We start from the raw sequence: 18755 nt of genomic DNA on the forward strand, positions 1-18755 counted from the left end.
CAAGGAGAACTCGGTGGTGATGTGATTGTGCGAAAGGAATGGGTGACGCCCACACGCCTCCATGTTTTCCGGGACGATTATGTAGCAGCACACTTGGCCCAGTTGGTTTCTAAAGCAGTGTTCACAGACTCTCGCCAGTCCAAACTCCGTGTCCATGCTGTGGGCTTTTCTGCCCAGGCTTTTCCTTCCTGCTCCTTAGGAAGCGGTGGAGGAAGCCTTAGAAGTAGGGAGCCAAGCGGCCTTGCTTGGGGCCATGAGGGTCCCAGAGCCTGAGCCTCCTACACTAAGCTGGTGGCTCCCACTTGTAATCTGAGCTACTCAGGAGGCTGAGATCTAAGGAGCAGGGTTCGAAGCCAGCCCAGGCAGAACAGTCTCGAGAATCTCTTATCTCCAAGTAACCAGCAAAGAGCAGGAAGTGAAGATGTGGCGCAGTTGACAGAGCTAAAAACTCAAATCGGGCGCTCCTGTTTAGCTTTTTAAGCTAAGGGAAAGTAGAAGGCCGTGAGTTAAAGCTCCTGTGCCAACATAAAAACAGTACTCCGTCTGGTATGGAGAATTTTATAGCGAGAATTTATTTTTTTGGTCACCAAATGGTGGCTGTGAGACTGGGCATGGTGGTACATGCTTGTGGTCCTAGCTATGCCAGAGGTATAGATAGGTAGGAGGACCAAGGACCGAATCCCGGCTACTGAGGAGGCTGAGACAGAAGGACCGTGGGGCTCAAGGCCACCCTAGCCAAAGAGGCAGCAAAACCCAGCCTGAAAAAGTAAGTTGAGTGTGGTAGCACAGGCCCCCAAAGGCATAGCTTGGAGCGTCAAGGCCTGAGGCAAGCCTGCACAATAATGCAAAACCCTGTCTGAAAAAGAAAGACAAAAACAACAACAACAACAACAAACAGTAAAAGCACAAAGGTCTAAAGGTCTGGGGATGTGATGATAAAAACATTTGAACAGAAAGAGGCCCAGAGATCAAAGCCTAGTACCAAAGAAAAGGCTAGGTCTGCCTATACGTAAACACACACATCTTTTTTGTTCTGTTGCACCAATATGGAGCACCCATTAGCCAAATCCAGGAAATGCTGCTGTGCTCAGGGATGTTGGCCGTTCACCTACACTCCGTTTCCTTCGCAGCTTTAATCGCCTTGACTTACCTCCATACGAAACCTTCGAAGATTTACGTGAGAAACTTCTCATGGCCGTGGAAAATGCTCAAGGATTTGAAGGGGTGGATTAAGGCCTCCTGCCTCCGGGGGGCGCCGTCCAACCCAGCAAGTTCCGCATGCACTTTTGCATTTGTCTAACAGACTTTTGCAGGGCGGGTGGCCACGGAGGGCAGCCGCACCGCCAGGCTCCTCCAGGCCACGCCCAAGTTCCGCCTCGGGAACCCAGACCTGGCTCCAGTTCCCGCCTCTTCCTTCCACCACCGATTCTCAACTGGTTGACCTGTACACTAATTACATTTCAGGAGGACGTGATCTATTTATGTTGTGCCTCTGCAGGCAAGCCCTTAATAAATATTTTGCATACTTTCTAATGACAATGAATGGAATTAATCACTCTACAGGTATAGTCTTTCAGCTCATGTTTACTTTTTGAAACTGATTTAGACCAATTCTCCGATTTTATTTCATTACAATTAAAGATGCCTCATGTACTTGGAAAAGTGACCCTATTTGTTTTTGTATTTGGATTTCATATCAGGCTTTCAATGTCAGTGACATTTTTTAAAGTACTTTGAGAGGAAAAAAAAGTACTTTGACAGGCTAATGTTTGTCCCTTCTAAAGACAAGTACTTTGAATTTCAAATATAACATTAAGTGTAATGATGATTTCTTTTTCCATAGTCACAATGAAAATAAACTGGGTATTGCCTTTTTTTTTTTGTATAAATTTAGGTAATAGCTGACAGGCTGAGAGAATTGTAACCTAGCAGAATGTATTTATTTGTGTCAGTTCGGAAGGAATCACACCACCATTCCTTAGCAGCAATGGTGTGCGCTAGCACATACTTGAGACAGGGTTGGAGAAAGTTCCTTAGCCCTTCCTGTTGCTGTACAGCCATCTTTTTCCTTCTGTTTTCTTCTTTTCTGTTTGTGGTAGAGGCATTTTGAATGAAACCCAGCACGGCTTGGTTCAAAACTGTGGGAGCCAGATGCATCCGATCTCTCATCTCCTGTGCGTTCCTTCACTACTGTCGCTCAGTAACCCACTCTTGCACTAACAGCATCCATTCTGAAGGCACTGGACGTGGTACATGGAGGTCCTATCTGGTTCATGTTGCTCATCGTAAATGCTGAATGTGCGTTCTTCTTTCCCTTGTACCCACCTTTCCAGTGCAATATCTTTTCATTGTGAACTGAGCTGCTGGTGATGAAAAAACAAAAAAACACCCAGCTGGGAAGCTGAGCCTAAAGATGCCGTGCCTCCCTTGTTTTGCAATTTCTACTGGACTCACAAGTATCTATTTGCTATCCACTTAACCGAACTACGTTCTGTATGACCTGTTGCATGCTTCAGTGCCGTGTACTGTCTGAGTCGTGTCTATCGTAAAAGTGACCGAGAAGACACCGCGTGATCCGCTGTGGTCAAGTTCTTCAGTGAGCAGTGGCTGAAAGTTTAGGGTTGTCTGTACAGATCAGGGTATTTCCATCTGTGAGGTCTCCACTGCAGAGTTGTGTCGTGTTCTGGAACCAGGTGTGAGATTGGTCACCCTGAGGTCTTAACTGACGCTGTGCTAGACGGGATCACACCATTCGGTCAGAAGTTGCCTGTGTGTATGCAACTCCGGGTGTTACATGAGGAGCCCTAGAAGGTTGTAGTTATAAATAAGTTGTCTGAAGGAATGCAGGACTCTGAGGTTCTAAAAGAAAGTGGATTCTGACAGAGCTGAATATTGGCTCCTCTGCAGGGTGGTTTTTAAAGATCTAATCATGATCAGACAACTTAGGTATTAGTTATAAAATAATAATAATAATGTCACTCACTACTTTTGTCTCTTGGTGGAATTTCCCCCTGCAGTCGACAATGGCAAGCAAACGCTATTCAAGCCACCTCGTTGGTAAGCTTTACAGGTATCAGTTTCAGAACCATGCCAACGCCTGAGTTGAAAGCAGTGCGTTTTGTTGGGTTTTGAGAACGATCGTGTCATTAAAGAAGGAGAAAATCAAGATTCTAGTCTGAGAACTGGGATTCTTCTCTCATTTTGTAAGCTCTGTATTTTTTAAATCAGACTTTTCACCAGATGCAAATTAGGCCACACATCAGCAACACGAAAAAGGAAAGTGATCATCTCAACACCTGAATCAGAAAGGACCCCTTGAAGGCAGTGGTGAATGATACTTCAGATCATCTGCCCCTGAATCGTATGATCTGAACAAAATCTACTGCTAGATGGGTGGGGGTTCTGGTTCACTAGTGTTCAGCAGGTGATGAACTTTCACCCTTCACCTGAAATGCTGTGTGTTTTGTCTCCAAATCCAGCCCCTACTTTGTGGTCATCTTGGTGACATCTCTGCTTGTGGCCAGGCTCAGTTTCTTGTAGCCGGCTGGCTGGAGGGAAGAAGGTAGCGCTGCCCTCCTGCATGGCCCCCTCCGCACTCTGGTTCTCTTTCTCTTGCCTGTTTGTCCTAGTGCAGTCCCAGTTCTCTGGTTTCCTGAGAAGTAATGGTCATGCAGGCCTTTTACCTGTGGTGTGCACACAGGCTGAGCGTCAGCTGCTGGGCACCTCGGGGCTTTCTGTGGCTGCCCACTTCCTGTCCTGCGGGTGACTTGGGATGTTGCTTCTCTCCTCTCTGCCTCTGCGACAGAGGACGAATCCATCCACTTGTCTGTTTGAATTATTTGGCTTTAATGTGCTTTCCTTACCTACCTAGAACATTTACTTTTACTTTTCTGGAAACAGCAGTCCTTTTATTTTTTTTTTCTGGTATCCAGACCTCTAACCACCACAAAAACCAGATACATTTATTATTTTGTCTCCTGGGCCCTTTGGTAGGTGACATCAGACATTCCTTAAATTCAGATGGTGAACCATATAAAGTGACTTCACAGATTATACCTCCCACACGAAGGACCTAGTGGCATAGTCTGAGAAACAGTGAGCAAAATACTTGAACCACTCTCAGTATTTCACGTGTACCTTGCTCTTGCCAGATCCCAGTTTGCTCTCTGGAAAGCCAAGTCCCCTCTCCAGCAACTTCTAGTTGTGCTCAGAGCTACCAGTTGACCAATTGGATCTTGTATTCTCCTAATTGTCTTGTATCTCACCTCTGAAATTGTAAAAGCTTTGAACAAAGAGAGCCTGGGTTCATCCACTAGCCAGCTCCTCCCCACTAGGCTGGCCCTCCTCTTGAGGTCCTCTCTGATCATCTCTCTCAACACCCCTGAGGAGATGCTGTCTGGTGTCACTTTCTGCCTGGCCACTAGGGGTGCTGCCGTGTACGGTCACTGCCTACCCCAGCTGCCTCTCAGTCCCCAGAAAATCACGCACTACCTCTGTCTCATTCAGGCATTGGGGTACTTCCTAACTCATGTCAAAACTGCCAATCTTAGGACTGAGTTGTGTTTGGGGAGAAAAAAAAATCTTACAAACTCCACTTTGTACTTTAGCTTTTAAAACTGGGGAGAAAATGTGATATACTTTGGACCACTTTTTTAATTTATATAAGCCTTAATGAACAGTGTATATATTACACTTGTATATGGACACTCTACTCCAGAGTGGTTTTGGTATGTTGGAGAAAATGCTGTAGCATTAGGACATGAGCCTGTGTACTGTTTCGTAGAAAAGGCATAGTTTTCTGTTGGTGTGATATTTTCCAAGAAAACACCACATTCAGTGTCTCTCCTTTGTTTAAAAGCTGTTACACTCAAAGCAGTGCATGTGTAAAGTGCATGTCCCTTTGTTGGTTGGTTTTGTTTGTAGGGAATAACGTAGGAACCTCAGGACATCACTCTGGGTGCCTGACCTCTCGTGTACTGCATTCTTGACCTTCTGTCTCTGCATCAAAGCCCTTTCTTGTGACCATAACCTATGTCAACAAATCTCTGTGTTCCTGTGTAAGTTCTTCTGCCCCTCGTATTGACTAATTTTGCCTAAATCATCCACGGTTCCCTTCATGTTAATTCTGGGTGACTCTGTTCTTCCTTTACGACTCTGTATGAAACATGAATACATAGATACATATGTATGCTGTCCAAATATACATGTATATATTTGTATAGCATTTTTACACCCTTATGGGCAATCTGGATTCAAAAGGGAGTGAGAAGGTAATTCCTTCTGCAGTTTTTTCCCAAGCTGTGTCCTTAAATATTCTGCCTCTCAGAGCCTGGGAGAATCCTAAGAAGAAGATGTTAATTTGCTGTGTTTTCTTAATTAATGGTCTGTTATCAAATGAAACATGGGGGGAAAAGTGACTTTTGAAGTGAAAAAAAATTTCAAGCATTCCAAATGAATTCTCAGTGTTTGGTAACTTTCTACTCTAAACTCTAAAGGAAGCCAAGTACTATTTCATACAATGGTCAAAACCAAACTACCTTCAAGGTGGTGGTGTTGTTTTTAAAAAAAAATATGAATACTGCTCATTTTCACAATCCAAATAGCTTTAAAATGTGGTTGGATTTGATATACACAGGAAACATTTCGGTTTAAGAGCAAGTCCTTTTTGCTTTTCTTTCTTGAGGGAATCTAAAAGAGAAATTGTAGCTTGTTTTCCTGATGGCAAAAGAGTACTGTGACAAAAAAGGCTGAAGCTGTAAAGAAGTAATACAACGTGTCAAATATTTAATAAAGAATTATGGAAGCTGGATCACTTTCTTTTTCACATCAAGTATTATGGGTTGTCTGATGTGAAGCTCCTTCACAATGACCTCGTCTTAACGGTGGCAGGTGGTTGGGTTGCCTGCAAACACTTTAGGAAACAAGTCTGCCCAGAACACATGGCTTAGACATAATGAGGGTGTACGTTTGTCCTCATCCATCTGCTCATCTGTCTTTTTATTAAACTTGAGAGTTACTGATTTTATGCAGCACTTGTAAAATTTGTTCCTAGAAAGATTTCACCTCTGGCTTTTACCTAGCCAACCTCAGAACTTGTGGAGACTTAAAGGGGTCTCAAGAATGAAGCCACGTGGTTCTCCGTGAGTTTTTCTGGAAAGCCATATTTGTGTCAGTTCTCTGAAAGAATGTTTCTCAAAACAGTGGGTATCGGGGCTGGGGATATAGCCTAGTGGCAAGAACGCTTGCCTCATATACATGAAGCCCTGGGTTCGATTCCCCAGCACCACATATACAGAAAATGGCCAGAAGTGGCGCTGTGACTCAAGTGGCAGAGTGCTAGCCTTGAGCAAAAAGAAGCCAGGGACAGTGCTCAGGCCCTGAGTCCAAGGCCCAGGACTGGGAAAAAAAAAAACAAAAACAAAAAAACCAGTGGGTATCTGAGGGGCGGGGGAGAAGGGGGTACCTGGGGCTGAAGTTTCTCTTCCTAGCTTTGTAAATGAACCACTCCCTGCTACTGGGGCTTGGGGAAGCCTTTATTCTACTAGGAAAGGACTTGTTTGTAAGTAGCATCCAGTGTCATCTCACCCCCAGTGAGCAGCTTGGAGCTGAATCCTATAGACAGTAGTGTATAAAGGAAGCTTCCCATTTGTGGCCCAGCGGGAAAAGACCTTGCCCAACTTGGCAGAAAGGCTTGTCATTGCTCCAGCCTGGCTCCCAGTCCAAATCTGATTAAATGTGGACAATTTCTAAGTAATACCCTCCTCCCTGGCAGTTTACATACAGTTGCCCAGAGTCAAGAAATTTTCATTCCTGTGTTGCTTTGTCCAGACCAAGCACCAAAGCAAACTTGAAGGTAGAAGATTGTTTGCTACAGCACCCCAAGCTGGGCCCTCGGAGATCACGTGATCGTGGAGTGTGAGATGGGAGGACTTTGGCCTTGCCCTGTCCAGTGCCCTCACTTTCCACCTGAGTTCCAAGATCTGACCACCGTCAATCACACCCATCTACTACTACTTCAGGCCTAGCTAGCGGATCAGGTTTTCACAGGAGCCCGCTGTGTATTGATCTGTGCCCTTAGGGACTTCTATAGTAGCCTGCATAGATCCGATGGACATGACTGTGGCCGGGACTAAGTTCAGGGAGGGAGGCAGTCCCACAGCCCTCCAAGGCACGGGCCATCTGTTACCGGCTGACACCAGCATGGAGGAGAGCTGCAGGGTCAGCAGAGGTGCTGGACATCAGGACAGGGTACAGTGCCTAAAGCCCCTTCCCAGAGCACAGTCCCAGGGGGGGAATGAACCTCTGAAACATCCTCAGAAAAGTCCTTCAAGAAGTGTGGTAATGGGCAGATGGGTCGACTCACCACCTCCCTCTTGGGCAGCTGCACCACAGGACAGAGCGGGTCTCTTGCTGTGGCGGCTGTCCCGGCGTGAAGCAAGGGCCTCGTGTGCCCCAGGTACCTGCCAGGGACAGCACGAGCATGACCTTTGCCCTGAAAATGGAATTTTCCATTCCCAGGAATTTTTGATGAGCTCCCTGGATTGGCGCATTGGTTTAAAGAGTTTCTGTGTGACGAAGCATTTTAGATGCTCACAGAATAGGCCATGGCAGGAAGTAGGAGTTTGGCATTTGTTTTGAAATCTCATTTTGCTTGCTCATCATCCTCTAAGGGCCAGCCCCGGGGGTCTCCTCCCTCTACCTCCTGCCCAGACCCCTGACCTGTATGTAGCCTTCTTGGCAGCCTCTGTTTACTCAGAAGATCCTTGCAGTGAGATTAGCAGAGGACATAACATCCCCACGTAATGAGGGTTTCAACAACAGCCAGGCCTTTGAACCTGGTCCCCGGTTAAAATGTAACCGGCTGGATGCTGGGTCAATGGGAGACAAATATTAGCTTTGGTGGCCGAGAGGCAGCGTTGGGAAAGCCCCGCTGCTGGTGGCAGGAAGAGAGCAATGGTCACCGCAACTGGTCCAAGACCTCCCTAACCCTGAGGCAGGCACCCGTCCTACAAGCCGAAGCTGCCCACCCTTCAGTCGGCTACTAGAACTCCCTTGGTCTGGCCGTGGCAAAAACCTCCCCAAAGGGCAGCAACCACTTCACATCTGCCTACCTCGCCCCCCCACACTTGCAGCCCCTCACCCCCACTTAGCCTGATTCCAGCAAAGCTCCGATAGGCTCAGGCCTGCTGGGAATTGCTCCCATGTCCCATTGCGCGCCCGCCTGGCGCTGGATCATTGAGATGCTCAGACGAGAGAGCAGCCAGCCAGGGGCCCGAGCAACCACACCAGTGCCCGTTCTCTGCCTTGTTGTGCAGCGTGCAATGCCAGCAACCATTGCTTCCTCTTCAACCCTTTCGTTTCCATGACCATCCTACTCGTTCCTTCAGTCTCAACTGTTTCTAGGGTTTTTACGTTGTGTGTCCCACCACACACACACACACACACACACACACACACACACACACTGTCCTGTTTTCCTATTCACCCTCCTCCTCGCTCTCTTCTTCCTCCTGTAGCCTGTCATTACCTCCATCCCCAACCTCTCATCCCATCCTCCCCTCCAAACCCTCAGCAGACACTACTGCAGACTTTCCCTAGGCCTCCAGTGCCGGATACCCCAGCCTGAACTCAAACTCCATCCAGCCCACTCCTTGGCGGCCTGTTCACACTTCCGGAAGCACACCCCTACATCTCCTGTGCATCCCCACCGGTGCTCCACCGCTGGCCTCTCACCCAGCTTTGTTCCCAAGTGGAAAGCGGGACAAGGTGGGGTCCTCCATCCCTGCACTCCCTCATGCAGGCAACAAATACATGCTACAGAATATGCGTTATAGATGATTCCAGGCTATGTAACATAATGCTTAGTATATGCTAAGTTATATGTGGCAGTGCATAGGATACACATGTAAAGTATATTCTAGTGTGTGTCTGTGTATGGTAGTGTGTGTGTGTGTGTGTATTCTCATGTACTTCCTAGTGTGTATCGGGAGGCTGCAGTGCTGTGGCAGCTGGGGGTGGTAGGTAGGAGGGCGAGTACCAACACCAGTCGGGAATGGGGTTCAGGGGGGAGGGAGGCGGCACTGGGGGACAGCAAGGGCGTCCATAGTTGTCATCCCTTTTCACAGCACCTCCACTGGCCCCACTCTGGTTCGTCCACCCAGGTGGGGCAGTAAGCTCTGAACTACACTCAGTGCCAAGTGCAGCCCGACTCCCTCCCCCTGCCCCGCTGATCTCCCTGCCTCTTGCCCGGGTGGACCACTAAACGCTTAAGCTCCCCCTCTGCTCCTGCCTGCGCTCACTCCACGCCCTCCACAAGGCACAGCCTCACTCACGCCCCAACCCAGCCCAAGGCCATCTCAACATCGCTGGTCTGTGAGGCGTCCCGGACTACCCCCCCTCCCCCCGCCACCTGCAGCCCTTTGCCCCTTGCTGCCTCCAGCAGCAGCAGCCCAGAGGCGGGCCACCGACAGCGTGTTCTCTACTTCCATCCTATTAAGAAGGCTTTCCCACAGGCGCCAGTGGCTCACACCTGCAGTCCTTGCTATCAGGAGGCTGAGGTCTAAAGATAATGGTTCGAAGTCAGCCTGGGCAGGAAAGTCTCTGAGGCTCATCTCCAATGAACCACCAGAAAACCAGCAGTGGAGCCGTGGCTCAATGTGGTAGAGCAATAAAGCCCTCAGGGACAGGGCTCAGGCCCTGAGTTCAAGCCCCATGACTGACCCTCTCCCCCCCCCCCAAAAAAAAGGCTTTATCACAAAAAGGATCTCATACATTAAGTCGTCAACTCATTCCTCAAATCTTGGAAAATTCTTTTATTAAAGACATTCTAATGTTCCCCCAAGTAATTCCCGTTTGGCAAAATCCTGCTTCCTTGGGCAGGGAGAAATAGCTGCTTAAACATCTTCCCTGGCTCTGCTCACCTCAATTCAGGACAACCTACTCAAATTTCAGGCCTAGTTCCAAGGAGGAGGGACCAAAGAGCCCTGTGAAATTAATTTTATAAATCCTACCACACATTTCACGGAGGGTTGGGACATGTGACAGAAAGGAAGACCGGTGGTTTCCACTGTAAGAAAAGTCTCCTAAATTCAAGAAAGGATCACTAAAGCCGGCACCGGTAGCTCCCACCTATAATCCTCACTGCTTAGCAAGCAGAGATTGATGATATCTAGAGGACCATGGCTCAATTCCAATCCTTCCAAAAAGGTCCATGATAGGCCATATCCAATTAACCACCAAAAAGCTAGGCTGGAGAAATGGATCAAGTGGTGGAGCACCAACTAAGCAAGCAAATTGAACAAGATTGAGTTCAAGCCTTGCTACTGGAAAGAGGAAGAAGAAAGGAGGAGGAGGAAGAGGAGGAGGAGGAGGGGGGAGGAGGAGGAGAAGGAGGAGGAGGAGGAGGAAAGGGAAGAGGAGGAGGAGGAAAGGGAAGAGGAAGAGGAGGAGGAGGAGGAAGAGGAGAAAGATGAAGAAGAGGAAGAAAAAGAAGGAAGAAGAAATCATTATAACTGATTATTATCTGAGCTGAGCACTGCGCTCCTTGGTCTTTGCCTTAGGATTTTTGGGCTAGTGGTAAGGCACTGGGGAAAGGCAACAACAATCAGGGCAAACTGTGTCACCAATGCAGTTTGAAAGTCTCAGATCCAGATGTATGAGGGAAGGCAGAGTGTTGCTTTGCACATGTGCAGAGTGGAATGTATGGACTATACAATACGTAGCACCCCGGGAGTCTGAGCCCATACCTTGTCAGCACACCCACTCCTAGTTCTGTAGCAGATACCGAAATGGCAGGTGTGCGCATGGGGCTCAGAGGTCTACTTTTCCTGGAATCGGTAGGCCGTTCTATCTGGAGGAAGCATGGGGCAGCTTCCTATGAAATCTGGAAGAAGCTAACTGTAATAAGGGATATAAATAGCATCATGTGAGGTAAGGCCAGGTGTCGCCTCCAAATGAGGTCCTGGCACTAGATCCGATTGCTTCACACCAAGCAAAGATGCATTTTGGAATAGCAGGAAGGACTTGCGGCCCTCTGCAGAAGTCCAGGCCAGGTGAAGATCCCAGGAGGTGGCATGTTTGAGCTGGAACTTGAAAGAACACCTGGCGGGTCACAGCACTGGGTTTTGGCCCTGGGCATCGGAGGAATGGCGCTCTGTAGGCTGCAGGTACACAAATTCTCCAGATGATTGTCAACCATACTGAAGTCACAGAACCACTCACTTACTTGGCACCTCTCATGTGCCAAGCATCATTTTCAAAAACATAAGCATGCCAAGCAACAATGATTCACATCTGCAATCCTAGAGATTTCAGGATGGCGGTTCAAAGCCAGCTTGGGCACACAAGTCCAAGAGATCTTATATTCAATTAACCAGTAAAAAAAATAATAATAATAAAAGCCAGAAGTGGAGCTGTGGCTCAAAGAGTAGAACACCAGCCTTGTACACCAAAGCCAAGCAAGAACTTGAGACCCTGAATTCAAGTTCAAGGTCCAGTACCAGCGTGCGCGTGTGCACGCATGCACACACACACACGCAATGAACATACATAACCCTCCTGACAGCCTTTACTGGGGAGGAGTATTATTACTATTCCCCTTTTCAGAATGAGAAATTAAGACTCAGAGAAGATACAGACATAGATATATAGGTGATATAAATGTAGATGATAAGTAGAGATATAGATACAGGTATACAGGTATAGATAGATCACCTCACCCCAAACCACCGAGCTTGGAGCAGATAAAGCAGAGGATCTACTGTCAGAGCTGATGCTTTTGATCAGGATGCTGCCTTCGCATTGATATGGACAACTCAAAACAAGAGCATCTTTCCACGTGACAGACCTGGGCCTGGCCTCTTCCTCAGTCCCGCTGGGCTCTGAGAATTCAGCTCATACCCTGGGCCCCACAGGGACCCCACCCCACCCCCCCTCCAGCAGAGCTGCTCTCCCAGAAGGGAACAAAACTTTGGTCTTTTACCCTTGGAGATAGAAGCAACAAAGATATGACCAGATATGGTAAGCCTGTTCACCTGGGGTTCAAAGCCCATATTGCTCTGCATTTTATCTGAGTTGTCGATATCTGTACCAGCAGCTTCTGTTTGAGGAGACCAGCCAGAGAGCAGAGATAGAGGTTTGGGGTCTGCTGACCGGAGGGTCAGGCCTGGCCAATGGTGTACCCATCAGTTGTGTCAATTCCAAAAGGCAGGGTTTGGAAACAAAATCAACAGAGAGCTTGTCTTTATCTCCATTCTGCAGTGTTTGGAGAGAATTGGGCAATTTGGGCCAGAGTTGGGTCAGGAGAAAAGTCAACTATATTACCAGCTTGCTATAGCTTGCTTCAGAAAGGATCTAGTTCGGGTTCGTATGTGTTGTCTTTTCCCTCCTTCTCCAGAGAACACTGGAGAATTCTGGAACATTCTTCCCTCTCACCAAGTGAGCCACCAGTGTATATAAACCATCGCCAAGCAACCTCTTTTGTTAATGCTGATTTCCTGCTCAAGGATAACTGTTCTCCAGTATCAGCCAATTCACAGAGGACTAGAATCATTCCAGGGCCAAGAAAAAATGGCCAAGCTCCAGGGGTAGGCATAGCAACCATCCACTTTGAGAATTTTCAAAAACAAGAGAGGGAACATTAGAAACCATTTGTTCCAACCCCTCTGCTTGACTGATGAGGAAACTAGAACACAGGGGAGATTTCTTGCCCAAATAACCCAATCGTAAATGTACAGACAAATCTAAGCCCAATCATACAAACCCAGTTCCAGTGCCATGATTTAGCACATTATCCTACACATACACACTTGCCTGTTTATCACATATCTTCAAAATTTTCCAGCTCATCTGTGTGTGTGTGTGTATATGTGTGCATTCGTGAGTGTGTGTGCACCACACGTGCATGGGCCAATCCTGGGGCTTGAACTCAAGGCCTGGGCACTGCGCCTGAGCTTTTTTTTGCTCAAGGCTAGCACTCAATCACTGAAGCCACAGCTCCACTTCTGGCTTATTTGGTGATTAATTGAAGTAAGAGTATCACGGGCTTTTCCTGCCTAGGCTAGGCTCTCTGGCATCTGGCTCCAGTTCACCTTCTTAATGGTCCATGCAACATTTTCTGCCTTCATTCTGGCGTGCCTTCTGTGAGCCAAGGGAGAACAGACAGATAACAAGAGGTGTCTCTTCTTTGAGAGGCTCCTGGGATACCATGAAGGCCCAACATCCCCCCCACCTCCTCCTCCTGGTCTCCCCCCTCCCTTCAGCACCTGTCTCCTGGCTGCAGGCGGCGGGGGCAGAGGTGTCATTCCTGTCATGACAGACCCTCAGCCTGTCACCTGGGAAGAGAAGAGGCTCCTGCAGATGCCCCGCCAACCCCTCCAGCCCCCGCTGGACATCCACAGACAGACAGAAAGCATGACTTCCTCCATAAGTTGAGGGTGTTGTAAAGTTTCAAGCAGGCACCTGGGGCAAGGCCGGTTCAGTGTATTGGTCCCACCAGAACTTGCTCCCACCAGAGCCCAGTGAGTGGTGGTGGTGGAGATGAGGCACGGAGGTCTAACTGATCCGGAAGCTATAGGATGTGCTGTCTGCAAGAAGCATGGGGAAGCTTCCTGAGAAATGTGGAGGAGGCTTCTGAGAATCGGCGACTGGCAAAAAATAAATTGAAAAGGGAATGGGGTTCTGCTAAGGTCTTTGTTCCCCGTTAAAACACAATCTGTCGGTGGAAATGACTCACACGCCAAAATCAAGGAAGACTAAAAATATTGAAGCACGACATTTGCTTCTATTCGACACTCATTTTGTCACACATAGCTGGGAACTGGTTTTGTGTGTGTGTGTGTGTGTGTGTGTGTGTGTGTGTGGTGTTTTTTGGAAAGGTTACTAGGAACTGTCTCCCTCTGCTGCTGGGTATTTGTGGCTTCACAATGAACTTGAGCATTGAAGTGGGGGCTCAGATGGTCTAACTCGACCTCAGAGCCCTGTGAAGTCATCAGTGCCTTCATTAGCAGCAGCAATAAGATGCAACTCTTTGGCCATGTGTGCACACCTCTAATTCCAGCACTGAGGAGGCCAAAGCAAGAGGCTCATGAGTTTGAGGCCAAGCTAAACTGCATAGCTATAGTCTAACTCACATAAACCAAGCAATAGGAAAAAAAAAAGAGATCCAGTTGCATAAAGAAGTATGAAGTGCTTGGTGCTACTAGGCCTAGCCCACTCCACGGAGGGTGAGGAGCACAGTATACCTCCCACTGGTGGACTGGGCCCCTGGCTCAGTATTTGCATGGCACCTGCCTTGTGAGGCTTTGTTCCTAGGTGTATATAAGGTGCATCGGAACCAACCTGTGAATTACGACCCTGCCACCTGCCACTCAAACCTGCCGTGCTTCTTTCCCTGGTTTATATCACCAGGGTAAGAGCCACTCAACAACATGGCCAGAGGAGCCAGAATTGGACCTCAAAGGGAATCCGTGGGAAGATTCTTCCCCAAAGGCAGAAGTCATGAAAGGGACAAGTGACTTGGAAGAACTGTCTTGTCTGAAGGATGTGGCTTGCTCCGGCCATCCTTGACTTTCCTCCCCTGTCTCCTTATCCATATCATGACCCTCAAAGAGCTGTTTCATATACCGCCCCCCATGACCCCGTGTGACTGCCATGATTCCCCCTGCTTCCTACAATCGCTATGCCTCTACATCCTTTTTGCCTCACATAATCTGTGTTTAACTGTCAGATAGCATCCCCCAAGAACCACCTTGGGTCCTCTAGTTCTTGGAAGTTAAGAAATTAGGAAATTAAGCCCTTCTTCTTAGCATAGCCACCAAGGAACACTTAGTCTTGCGCTAGCAAACCGCAGGGGCTGGCCTAAGCGCAGAGCCCAGCTTTGTCACTGCCTTCCGTGGAGGCCTGGATGGGACACTCAATCTCAGAGCCCGGCTCTGATTCCGGAGCCCAGCTCTATCTTCTCTGGAAGCGTTCGTGTGCCTCATTCCACAAATAAAGGTGAGTCGGCGATTCGGAATCCCTCCTCCCCTTGTCTGATGGGAACAGTCAGCCGCAGCTGCCTTTGGGCTTGGCGAACTAACGTCTTACCTACAGGAATCCCCCAGCCTAGAATGTAGACCTTCGGAGGCTATGGAGAGGTCAGGGTGGGGGAAAGGACAGCGCAGGGACGAAGGACACGGCTTGATTCTCCATGGATGCTGGCGGGAGCTCTGGCTCTATGAAGCTATGTGCTGTTTGCATTCTCTGCCTCCTGACTCAAAACTAAACGTCAACCGGAAAGCAACTGCCACCAGAACAGAAAAATCCATATCCTGGACACGGCCTCGGTTCAGGGTGAGGCTGGGGTTAACGTAATCCATAGTAAGTGTGCAGTGTGTGGTGGAAACAGCGCGGAGATGGTGGTGTTGGGAAATGCCGCGGAGCAGCCCTGGCGCAGGGGGTGGGCAGACCCCGAACCGGATGTGGTCTTTGCAGCTGCTGCTCTGCCCAAGGCCATAGGAAAAGGCAATGGAAAAGCAGGCCAAAGGAAAGTGGGAAAGGGAGAACGGATCCTCACCAAAATATGGGGAATGTGTCCTTCCACGACTTTACCCCAAGTGGGGACTCTGAGGAATACTCAGAGAGATGGCAGACAATCCCCAAGGCATAAGAGAAACACAGACCCACCTTGAACTCCTTGGCTTAGCATTGGACCTGCAGGAAGACAGAGCTGCTCTTTGGTCCTCATTATTACAGGGACTAAAGGGCTCGTCACTTCCAGCCACGTCCTCATTTCAAGAGCACCATGGGAAAATGTGGATCATTCCTCTCTCGTTTCTAGGACTAGCCTTGACCTTCAAGAAAACTACAGTGGAGACCACTCACTGGAGCTTCACTGGCAACAGTTGAGGGTGTGCACATTTTGTTGCTCTTAGCCCTTAGAAGTCAAAAGCCCAACAAAATGAATACAGAGAAATGGGTACATCCAAGAGAGGAGAATATGACCAAGGGGAGAGGGGTAGGCAACTGCGGAGGGAGGGGGGAGAAGGCAGTCAAGAGTGTATTGAGCAGACCACAAAATTAAGAAAAGTAAGGGAAGGGGTAGACTGAACGATGTTGAAGGGGGTGACACTGGTCTCGATGCACTGCATTCATAAACTGCTTTGTTATCTGGCACCTCCCTGCGTTTGTGGCCATGCAAGTCTATCTCCAGGGCCCCTGTACACAATCTGACAGAAGCCTCTTCTATGTGGCTGAAGCCTATTCTCGCCTTGTGTTCACTTAGAATGGAAATGCTGGAGATGAGAGAATAATGGCTTGCAAAAGCACCGGAACTGAACATATGGATGAAGAACATAGCAAGTGAGAATCTGCATGACAGAAGAGTTTGGCAATTGGCCCAGGGTTCTGAGCTACTCCTGCAAAATGCAAAGTCATGGCCGTCAGTGTCTGACTTCTTTCCTGTCTGTGACAGGGTAGCCACCAAAGGCTACAAAATTGTCATTAGAAAAGGAGACTTCAGGTCCTGATTGGACACATACCAGCTGTGCCTTTGAGCTGTGGAAATTAAAACAAGACTAATCAAAGATGTAAAAGATAGTAACAGCCTTTAGCAGTGTCATGTTGTGCCACACATTGTTCTAAGATTGTGGGAGTTAATTGGTGCAGTCCTCATCTTGTCCTTGGGAAACACTTACTACTATTGATTGATTGATTGATCAATGAAGACGTTGAGGGCTGGTGAGAGGGCAGGAGCTCCACCCCCGCATCTAGTCCAAGGTCAATGCTGTTAAAGACTAGACTGTGAGTAAATGGGATATAAAGGAGGGAGAGAAAAACAAGCATTGAAATGGTTGTATTTCATTGATTTTAAGCCACAAAATTAAAAACACAAAACCTGGGGCTGGGGATATGGCCTAGTGGCAAGAGTGCTTGCCTCGTATACTTGAAGCCCTGGGTTTGATTCCCCAGCACCACATATACAGAAAATGGCCAGGAGTGGCGCTGTGACTCAAGTGGCAGAGTGCTAGCCTTGAGCAAAAAGAAGCCAGGGACAGTGCTCAGGCCCTGAGTCCAAGGCCCAGGACTGGCAAAAAAAAAAAAAAAAAAAAACACACAAAACCTGTGCTCTAACTGCCCTGCGACGTGCGTGTCTTATCTAAAAGATGTCATAGAGCTGGGCACTGGAGACGCGTGGCTGTGAGTCTAACTACTCAGGGGGCTGAGATCTGAGGACCAAAGTTCAAAGCCAGCTTAGACAGACAAATCCAAGACTTTTTTTTGTCAGTCGTGGGGCTTGATCTTAGATCCTTGGCACTGTCCCTGAGCTCTTTTGCTCAAGGCTAGCATTCTACCACTTTGAGCCACAGGAATACTTCCACTTTTCTGATGGCTAATTGAAGATAAGAGTCTCACAGACTTCCCTGCCTGGGCTGGCTTTGAACCATAATCCTCAGGTCTCAGCTGCCTGAGTAGCTAGGATTATAGGTAAGAACCACCGGTGCCTGGCTTCCAAGAGACTACGGCCTCCAGTTAACCAGAAAACAGCTGGTGGCCCTGAGCTCAAGCTTTCAAGTGCTAGTACCAACACCTGCTGTGACTCGAATAGAGCCACAGATGTCATGGACAGCATCGTGAGCCCAAGTCCTTATAACGACCCAAAAGCACCGTGGCCTCATCCGGTTCCCCCTCCTCCTCTCGAACCCCACTGGCCTTGCTGGGCTTCTCAACAATCTCGAGACCCATGTGAGCATACAGGCCCATGTGCTAGAACTATTCTTCTCTCTAGCATCTTAAAAAAAACACAACACACCAAACCGAGTTTACTTTTTAACTTTCTCTGCTCTCTGCTTCAACTCAAATCAACCAACCCACAGTGAGGCTCTGATGGCTCACACTAATTCAACCCATGGCCTTTTCTGGGCATGTGCTTATCCCCTCAGAGGAAGAGCTTCTCATCTGTGATTGTTTGGCTGTTTGTTCTGCTGACACACTCATAGCTAGAATGCCCGGGCCTTGGTGGCCCTCAATAGCCTTCCTGAATACATTAAGAAAACGTAAACTCCTCACAGAGTTTTGCTTGATGTTTGAGTTCCCCTTACTAGTGTTTGCTCATCTCCTGAAAGGGGAGACCATGGAGAGCTGGAGTCCAGGCAGAAAGTCAAAGGACCTGCATTTGGACCTTCTAGCCTTAGAAATCCTAGAGAAGTGGCCAATTTAGGGAAAAACTGCCTGAAACATCATTTAAATAGGACACTAGTAAGCATTCGACGATTTTAATCATTTAACAAACAAGGAAAGAAAAATTGAATATAAGCAAGAGTCTTGACTAGGTCCTTGATTAAAATATACCTGTCTATCTATCATCTATCCATCTCAAAGATACTTGAGGATCATTTGCAAGTTTAAAACCAAGCTGAATATCAAAAAGCCACTAGAGAATGACTACTAAGTTTGCTCTGATCATGGTACTCAGGTTAAGTAGGCTATCCTGCCACTTTAGGGATAGATGCTCAGGTGTTCATAATAGAAAAAAAAAATAACACCCGAAATTTTGTTTCCATAGGCCTCCCAAGAGTGGGTACCACTCACTCCTGTGCTATTCCTCCCAACAAGACCCCCCACCATCAGGCTTCTGACCCCAGGCACCTCCAGTGTGCTGGACCTGTCCCACTGATAAGAGGAAAACTTCAATGGGTGGCAACCCAAGTGTAACTACAATGATGCAACCCAGTCCCAGGTCAACATTCAGTTTCCATTTAGGTGGTACCTTGTGACAT

The 18755-nt window shown here is 48.0% G+C and overlaps 1 protein-coding gene across 6 annotated transcripts in view; it reads left to right on the forward strand.

Moving 5' to 3' along the window:
- The window catches only part of Nedd4l (NEDD4 like E3 ubiquitin protein ligase), a 283441-nt gene extending 277634 nt beyond the window's left edge, over nucleotides 1–5807 (forward strand). For all 6 annotated transcript variants that reach the window (XM_048363771.1, XM_048363772.1, XM_048363774.1 and 3 more), the window contains one exon: nucleotides 1131–5807. In XM_048363771.1, the coding sequence (XP_048219728.1) occupies nucleotides 1131–1233 (103 nt within the window). In that variant the 3' untranslated portion in view covers nucleotides 1234–5807. The remainder of the gene's footprint in view (nucleotides 1–1130) is intronic.
- The last annotated feature ends 12948 nt before the right edge of the window (nucleotides 5808–18755 follow it).

This window comes from Perognathus longimembris, chromosome 15, assembly GCF_023159225.1.
Source record: "Perognathus longimembris pacificus isolate PPM17 chromosome 15, ASM2315922v1, whole genome shotgun sequence".
NCBI lineage: Eukaryota > Metazoa > Chordata > Mammalia > Rodentia > Heteromyidae > Perognathus > Perognathus longimembris.